Here is an 8337-nt window from a genome sequence, read left to right as displayed (position 1 = left end):
GTAACCGTAACACTCTTTGAAATGTTAAAAGGAACATAGAACATAGTTACTGTAAAAATCTGCTATAAGTGTCAGAGAACTCAATAGACAAATACCAAAAATGTTTTCACTAATTTCAACTTTGTACTTAAATACAAAACTGTACTTTCACTACTTTGAACCTTGTACGTTGAATTTCTACTTCCCTACTTTGCTCTACACTACCATGAACTTACTTTTCTTGCTTTTAACTTTTTACATTTACTACTTTGAACTTTGAGTTTCCTATTTCACTACTTTAAACTTTGAACTTCAGTGCTATAAACTTTGAAGTAAGAAATTCCCTACTTTGAACTTTAACTACATTGAACTAACTAACTACATTGAATTTCTACTTCACTACTTTGAACTTGGCACAAATATACTTTCACTACTTTGGAAGCATGTTACAAAATAACAAAACTTGATGACTATAAACTACAAGATCAGGGATCAACAAGCATATAAAAACTTTCGAAAAAAGTGTGGACATCTAAAAAAACAATCGTTGTTTCTACCATTTAGCTGTCTTAAAAAAGATTATGATCAATGAATTTGAACAACAGCCAATTGTAAGCTCCTCTGACTCTGGCTATGATTGTGAAGAGAGATAAGTCTGCACATCCTATAACCAATTAAGTCTACAGAATACAGGGTAGATTTCTTATGTAACAGAAGAAATGTTGTGCCAAAGCTGAACCAACAAGAACAACAACAACCAACTTTATCAACAAGTAGACTATACATGTACATGTAGTACATAATGTATGTGATAGTCTACATATCCAAATTTTGTATGATTTTAAGCTCACCCTAATAAATTTGCTTGCTATCTTAGGTGCTCTGGTCTGTGACTAATACTGTACATTGTGAGACTGTCATGACTGTAGTGTTCATGTGTTCCTTCAGTGCATCCAATTTTACTCAATTCATAACACATGAAGATTTGTCATCAGTTTGAATGCAATGTGCGTCTTCCTGTCTTCCCTATCATACTGCTGTATTCCTTTAACACATGTACAGTAGGGTTCATGTGAGTACACCTCTCTTCAGACTTCCTAGTTCACAGAACTTACACCTTCAGTTTTTCCAGTGTGAGTCCGCATGTGTATCTTCAGGGCACCCAGGTGCCTGAACTGCCTGCTGCACTTCTCACACATGTAGGGTTTCTCCCCTGTGTGAGTCCGCATATGTTTCTTCAGAGAACCCAGCTGACTGAACTGACTGCTGCATTTCTCACACCTGTAGGGTTTCTCCCCTGTGTGAGTCCGTATGTGAGTCTTCAATTGACTCAGATGACTGAATTGCTTACTGCATTCCTCACACCTGTAAGGTTTTTCCCCTGTGTGAGAACGCATGTGAGTCTTCAAGGCACTCAGAACACTGAACTGCCTGCTACACTCCTCACACCTGTAGGGTTTCTCCCCTGTGTGAGTCCGCATGTGTACCTTCAGATCACCCAGCTGACTGAACTGCCTGCTGCACTCTTCACACCTGTAGGGTTTCTCACCTGTGTGAGTCCGAATGTGCCTTTTCAGATCATCAAGCCTACTGAACTCCTTGCTGCACTCCTCACACCTGTAGGGTTTCTCCCCTGTGTGAGTCTGCATGTGCCTCTTCAAAACACTCAGCTGACTGAACTGCCTGCTGCACTCCTCACACCTGTAGGGTTTCTCCCCTGTGTGAATCCGTATGTGAGTTTTCAGATGACCCAGCTCACTGAACTGCCTGCTACACTCCTCACACCTGTAGGGTTTCTCCCCTGTGTGAGTCCGCATGTGAGTCTTCAGATTACTCAGCTTACTGAACTGCTTGCTGCACTCCTCACACCTGTACACTCTCACACCTTTGCCTCTCCTACCGGACTCCTCCCCAGACTCCTCACGTCTGTCTCCTTGCCAGGTGAGAACACTGTTGGCAGAACCCCCTGCTGCTCCTCTCCTGACGTCATCCAAACCCTGCATGCTGTCTGTTGTTGCCATATCAGCAATATCGGGATCAATTCCTGTAAATATCAGACAAGGCAAACGATTATGAACCGTGAGGTAATTGAAGAAGGAAATCCTGTCCTCTGTTGATGTTGTGGGTTGCGTTTTACAATTCAAAACATCAATACTAACAACAAAGCATAAGAATTCTAGGAAATGGTGACATGTGTTTTAATGTATGCGATTGTTGGGTCTTTGTACTGTCAAAGCAGAAGTTAGGCTTTTTTTTAGGTTAGGTTAGGTTTTTTAGGTTAAGTTAGGCTAGTTTTTTAGCATCTTTTCGGGTATTTTTTTCACTATCCACTACCAGGCAAACAAGAAATTATAACAAAACAGACATCCAAAATAAATAAACCAAAAAGACGTCAAAACCAGCCTTGCCTAACGTCTGCTGGAAAGTAGGTTGTATGATGGTGTATATGTCTTGAGAGTAACACCATAACAGTTAGTGAACCGTCCCGTGAAATTCACACCCTCCCCCTCTGGCTTCAGGGCGGCAATGGATTCCAGATGTGAGCATTGGGCACGAACTTTCGGGTCGGGGCGCACATAGAGGTTTGTAGTACACGTACGACAGAAAACTGGATTATTTTTATAGCAGCATTTGTGAACCTGGTTACTAAACGTCGATCAAAAACATTGCACAGGTACCTCACGATTCCATGCCACACAGCTTCATGTCTAGTACTCAAAAATCAAACAAATCTAATAACCCCTATTGACCCTCTACCTGTTTACATTTTCTACGTCAATGAACAATCGTAGCTTTTACCAGCCAAACATTACAACAAATATATGACATCTTTTCCCCACTACGGTATGATCTTACGCAGCTACACAGAGGAAAAGTAGGTGAAACAACCAGAGGGGCGAGTAAGAACAGAAAGAAACAACACCCCGACTCCCGGGATTCGAACCCGCGCCGAACCCGGGCAGCCGGATCACAAATCGAACGTGCAAACCGTTCGGCCATAAAGGCTTAAGCCGTTAGGCGTCTTCGGTTTTTAGCAGTCCTTGAACACCACTGTTACACTACTCCCCCTTTTCTTTTCAAGATTCGTCCTCGAATCTCCGAGTTCGACATCCCTGTGTGGCACATACTAGCCTGTTAATCACAGGGCCGGCGTGGGAACCAGTGAAACAACCAGAGGGGCGAGTAAGAACAGAAAGAAACAACACCCCGACTCCCGGGATTCGAACCCGCGCCAAACCCGGGCAGCCGGATCACAAATCGAACGTGCAAACCGTTCGGCCATAAAGGCTTAAGCCGTTAGGCGTCTTCGGTTTTTAGCAGTCCTTGAACACCACTGTTACATAGGTTTCACGGCCTGATGACAGTCCAGGCAGTGCTCTGAAAAAATTATGCATGCCGGAGTGGCGTGTTCAGATTCATGAAACTTTCTTCTCCTTCTTACACTATTCTACAAATCTTTGAATCCCGAGTCGCAAGTCAAGTCTTCTTACCTGGATCTTAGTTGACACAGGGATGCCTGATGAAACACTAGAACTCGCTACGGATGGAAGGCGGACTTCTTCTCCAAGGACGAGAAATAGCCACGTACACCAAGCCAAGCGTATCCTGGCGGACAGGAAGTCGACACTCTACGACCCGGAAGTACTCATGGATAGAGGTCAAATTTCATTCCCTGATTACCCATCTATTGTACATGACCCTCCGGTGACCTTTATAGACTAACACGGGCGTCCAGTAGTCCCCGCTTCGTCATTCCCTCAGGAGGCCACAGGAGAGAAGTACAACTGAATATATATTTCTCACTGTATCTACATGTTTAACAACATCACATGATTCACATCATTGAACTAAAATGGAACTACCTTGTTCCTACCTGGCCTGACGAACTCAAAGAGTTCTCTATCACAATAGAGTTCCACGACCACTTATCTTTTGCCAAGTGATTACCTTTTCAGCTGGTGTATTAATTGTATGCCATGAATTATGCATATTAGTTCCTCATTTACATATCTTATATTAGTTGATCATCTCCTCACCCAGGTAACAGAACTACACGATCTATCTTCAGAAAGAACACAAGATATCAAACCCGGAAGTTTCGCTGCAGTACCACAGCAAGCCGCTAGGAAGCCAAAAATCTAACCGCTTCAACGTCTCATCAAGACCTACATACACACACACACGCACACTATGAAAAACATAAAGTAATAAAACGATATGCTAAAATCTTCATCTTTGGGGCATTTTTTTATTTATTTTACCAAGTAGTGGCATACTTTGAAAACTAGCTTGCAAAACTCAAATAGATGGAAGCTATTAGTAACCATAACACTTTTGAAATGTATATGAAATAGCTAGTGTAAAATTCTGCTACAAGAGTCAGAGAACACAATAAACAAATACCAGAAATGTTCTCACCACTTTCAACTTTGTACTTGAATTGAAGATTGTACTTTCACTACTTTGAACCTTCTACTTTGACTTTCTACTTCACTATTTTGTTCCACACTACCATGAACTTCGATTCTTTTACATTTACTACTAGTACTTTGAACTTTTAGTTTCCTATTTCACTACTTTAAACTTTATGCTTCCCTACTTTGAATTTTTGCTACATTGAACTTTGAATTTCTACTTCACTACTTTGAACTTGGTATTTCCACTACTTTGGAAGCATGTTAATGCTATGCAAAAAACAACTAAACTTGATGACTATCAACTACATGATCAGGGATCAACAAGTACATAAACGACTGTTGAAAAAAATGTGTGGATATTCACCCAAAAAATAATTGTCGTTTCTATCATTTAGCTGTGTTAAAAAAATTGTGATCAATGAATTTGAACAACAGCCAATTGTAAGCTGTTCTGTCTCATCCTAGAACCAATTATGTTTATAGTTATATTATATCATTCGGAGTAGATTTCTTATATAACAGAAGAATGTTGTGTCAAAGCTGAACCAACAAGAACAGCAACAATTAACTTTACCAACAAGTAGATTATACTGTTATTTATACAAGTACATGAAGTACATAATGTATGTGGTAGTCTACATATGCAACCTTTGTATGATTTTAATAATTTTTTTGGCTGCATATCAATTATGACATAACTTGCCGTACTAAACTGCTTGCTAGCTTAAGTGCTCTGGTCTGTAACTTCTGTACGATTACTGCCTTGTGAGACTGTCATGACTGTATGTGTTCATGTGTTCCTCCAGTGTATCCAAGCTGACTCAATTCCTAACACTTCAAGGTATCTCACCACTGTCACCACTGTGAGTGCAATGTGCTTCTTCCTATCTTGCCTATTGTGCTCCCTGCTGTATTCCTATGACACATGTAGGGTTCATGTGAGTACACATCTCTTCAGACATCCTAGTTCATAGAACTGCCTGCTTCGTCTCTTACACCACCAGTTTTTCCAGGGTGAGTCTGCACGTGTTTCTTAAGATTACCCAGCTGACTGAACTGCCTGCTGCACTCTTCACACCTGTAGGGTTTCTCCCCTGTGTGAGTCCGCTTGTGTATCCTTAGCTGACCCAGCCGACTAAACTGTCTGCTGCATTCCTCACACTTGTAAGGTTTCTCCCCTGTGTGAGTTCGAATGTGAGTCTTCAGATCACTCAGCTGACTGAACTGCCTGCTACACTCCTCACACCTGTAGGGTTTCTCCCCTGTGTGAGTTTGCATGTGTTTCTTCAGATTGCCCAGCTGACTGAACTGCCTACTGCACTCCTCACACTTGTAAGGTTTTTCACCCGTATGAGTCCGCATATGTTTCTCCAGATCACCAAGTTGACTGAACTGCCTGCTGCATTCCTCACACTTGTAAGGTTTCTCCCCTGTGTGAGCCTGCATGTGTCTCTTCAGATTACTCAGCTTACTGAACTGACTGCTACACTCCTCACACCAATATCTGGAACAAAGTCTGTAAATACAAGACATGCCAAAGTATTATCAACTGTGAGGTAACTGAACAAGGTAATCTTGTCCTCTGTCAATATTGTGAGCTGCGTTTTACAATTAAAAACATTGATACCAACAAGAAACCATACGAACTGGAAATGGTGATATGTGTTATAATGTATGCGATTGCTTGTTCTTTGTACTGTCCAAGCAGAGGTTTGGCTCTTAATTCATTTATAGTATCTTACAGGCATTTTCGTGCAATTTGCACCAGCCAAACAAGAAATTCTGATTAAATGTAGAAAACCAAAATTAACAAATGAAAAAAGACGTCAAAAACAAGCCTTGCCTAACCTCTGCTTCGTGAGTGGTTCTATGACATCACAGGATTAATACTGCAGTAGTTAGTGAACCGTCCCCTAAAATCCACACCCTCCCCATCTGGCTTCAGGGGCACAATGGATTCCAGATGTGAGCAATTATTTCTGAGACGGGGCGTATGTACTGTAGGGGTTTGTAGTATAAGTAAGACAGAAAACTGGGTTATTTTGATAGAAACTGGATTATTTCCATGGCAGCTTTTGTGAACCTGGTTACTAAACGTTGACCAAAAACACTGTATGTAGGTATCTCACGATTTCATGCGACAAAGCTTCGGAATTAGTCCCAAAAATCTAACAATCCAACAAAATCTCTAAATAACCCTATTGACCCTCCATTGTTTACATTTTCTACGTCACTGAACAATCATGACTTTTGCCATCCAAACAGCACAACTTACACAGCCCTTAATACATTACATGCTTCTCTTTTCCCCGCTACGATATGTTTTTACGTAGATGCGCCAAAGTAAAATAGGTTTCACGGCCTGAAGACAGGAACATAGGTTTCACGACCTAAACAAAGAAACAAAGACAGTCCGGACAAAGAAAGTAAATAATTTATGCATGCCGGTGTGGCGTGGCTCTCCTTGTTTACATTTTCCACATCCCCATAGCCAGCTCCTAAACAAATCACGACTTTTGACAAACAGCACAAACTGACACAAAATGTTTTCCCCCCACTACGATATGTTTTTACGCAGGCGCACAAAGGTAAAATAGGTCTCAAGGCACGGTGACAGTCCAGACAAAGAAGAAAGTTATGCATAATTTCCGGTGTGGCCTGGCTCGTACTCATGAAAGTTTCTTTTCCTCAAATCTGTTCTACAAACCTTTGAATACCGAGTCACAAGTCAAGTCTCCTTACCTGGAACTTAGTCGACACAGGGATGCCTGATGAAACACTAGAACTCGCTACGGAACGAAGGCGGACTCCTTCTCCAAGGCCGAGAAACGGCCCCGAGCACCAAGCCAAGCGTATGATCCTCACGGACAGGAAGTCGGGACTCTATGACCCGGAACTACTCATTGCTGGCGGTCAGATTTGATTCCCTGATTACCCATCAATTGTACATGAGCCTCCGGTGACCTTTAAAGACAAACACGGTTTTTAAGCTGGTCATTCTCTCAGGAGGCCACAGGAAACAAGTATAGCTGAATATATATTCTCACTGTATCTACAAGTTTAACAACATCACAACATTAAACTATAGTTCCACGACCACATGATGATCCGTTTATCCCTTCTTGAATTTTTCTCTTTCAAAGTCTGGAACTAACTGGTTCCCTGCAGTTCGAAAAAGCCACTGGAGGCCCAAACCTATACCACTTACTCTCAGCCCCAAGAGCTATCAACCATTCAAAAATCACGACCGTAGCATGTCCAGAACACAAGACATCAAACCCGGAACTTTCACTGCAGTACCATAGTAAGCCACCAGGAGCCAAAAATCTAATCGTTTCACGGTCTTATCAAGACCTACCAACATACCAAATATCAAGACAATCCATCTAGGCATTCTAGGGTTATGCTGGTCAACTACACAGTCACACACGCACACACACACACACACACACACACACACAAACACTATGAAAAACATAAGGTAAAAAACGATGCTACAATCTTCATCTTTGGGGGACGTTTTATTTCACTGAGCAGTGGCATTCTTTGATAACTTGCAAAACTCAAATACGTGGAACCTAAGTAAACCGTAACACTTTTGAAATGTAAAGAAACATAGAAAGTTGCTATTGTAAAAATCTGTTACAAGTGTCAGAGAACTCAATAGACAAATACCAGAAATGTTTTCACTACTTTCAACTTTGTAGTTAAATTGGAAACTGTACTTTCACTACTTTGAACCGTGTACTTTATAAATTTCTACTTCACTACTTTGTTCTACACTACCATGAACTTGAATCTTTTTACTTTTCCTGCTTAAACTTTGAACTTTTTGCATTTACTACCTTGAACTTTGAGTTTCATATTTCAACAATCAAACCAACCAACCAACCATCCAACCAATCACTACTTTAATCTAAACTTTGTACTTCACTACTAT

The 8337-nt window shown here is 41.2% G+C and overlaps 3 protein-coding genes across 3 annotated transcripts in view; all 3 read right to left on the bottom strand.

Annotated features, from left to right (window-relative positions):
* Nucleotides 1–7242, bottom strand: part of LOC118413049 (zinc finger protein 208-like) — a 64310-nt gene extending 57068 nt beyond the window's left edge. Inside the window, exon 1 of the mRNA XM_035816193.1 lies at nucleotides 7140–7242. The gene's annotated coding sequence lies outside the window, so the exon portion shown is untranslated. The remainder of the gene's footprint in view (nucleotides 1–7139) is intronic.
* Nucleotides 1–8337, bottom strand: part of LOC118413066 (zinc finger protein 525-like) — a 25532-nt gene that overhangs the window by 13842 nt on the left and 3353 nt on the right. The gene's annotated exons all lie outside the window — the stretch shown is intronic.
* LOC118413067 (zinc finger protein 525-like) lies at nucleotides 1049–3627 on the bottom strand. The gene is made up of 2 exons (XM_035816213.1): nucleotides 3471–3627; nucleotides 1049–2023 (listed from the first exon to the last, which is right to left on the bottom strand). Exon 2 carries the CDS (start codon nucleotides 1998–2000, stop codon nucleotides 1077–1079), a length of 924 nt encoding a protein of 307 aa, XP_035672106.1. The 5' UTR covers nucleotides 2001–2023; nucleotides 3471–3627; the 3' UTR covers nucleotides 1049–1076.

The sequence above is a fragment of the Branchiostoma floridae genome, chromosome 4, assembly GCF_000003815.2.
Source record: "Branchiostoma floridae strain S238N-H82 chromosome 4, Bfl_VNyyK, whole genome shotgun sequence".
Classification (NCBI taxonomy): domain Eukaryota; kingdom Metazoa; phylum Chordata; class Leptocardii; order Amphioxiformes; family Branchiostomatidae; genus Branchiostoma; species Branchiostoma floridae.
Note: the sequence above shows the minus strand (reverse complement) of the source record. Positions and strands in the feature narration are given on the sequence as shown.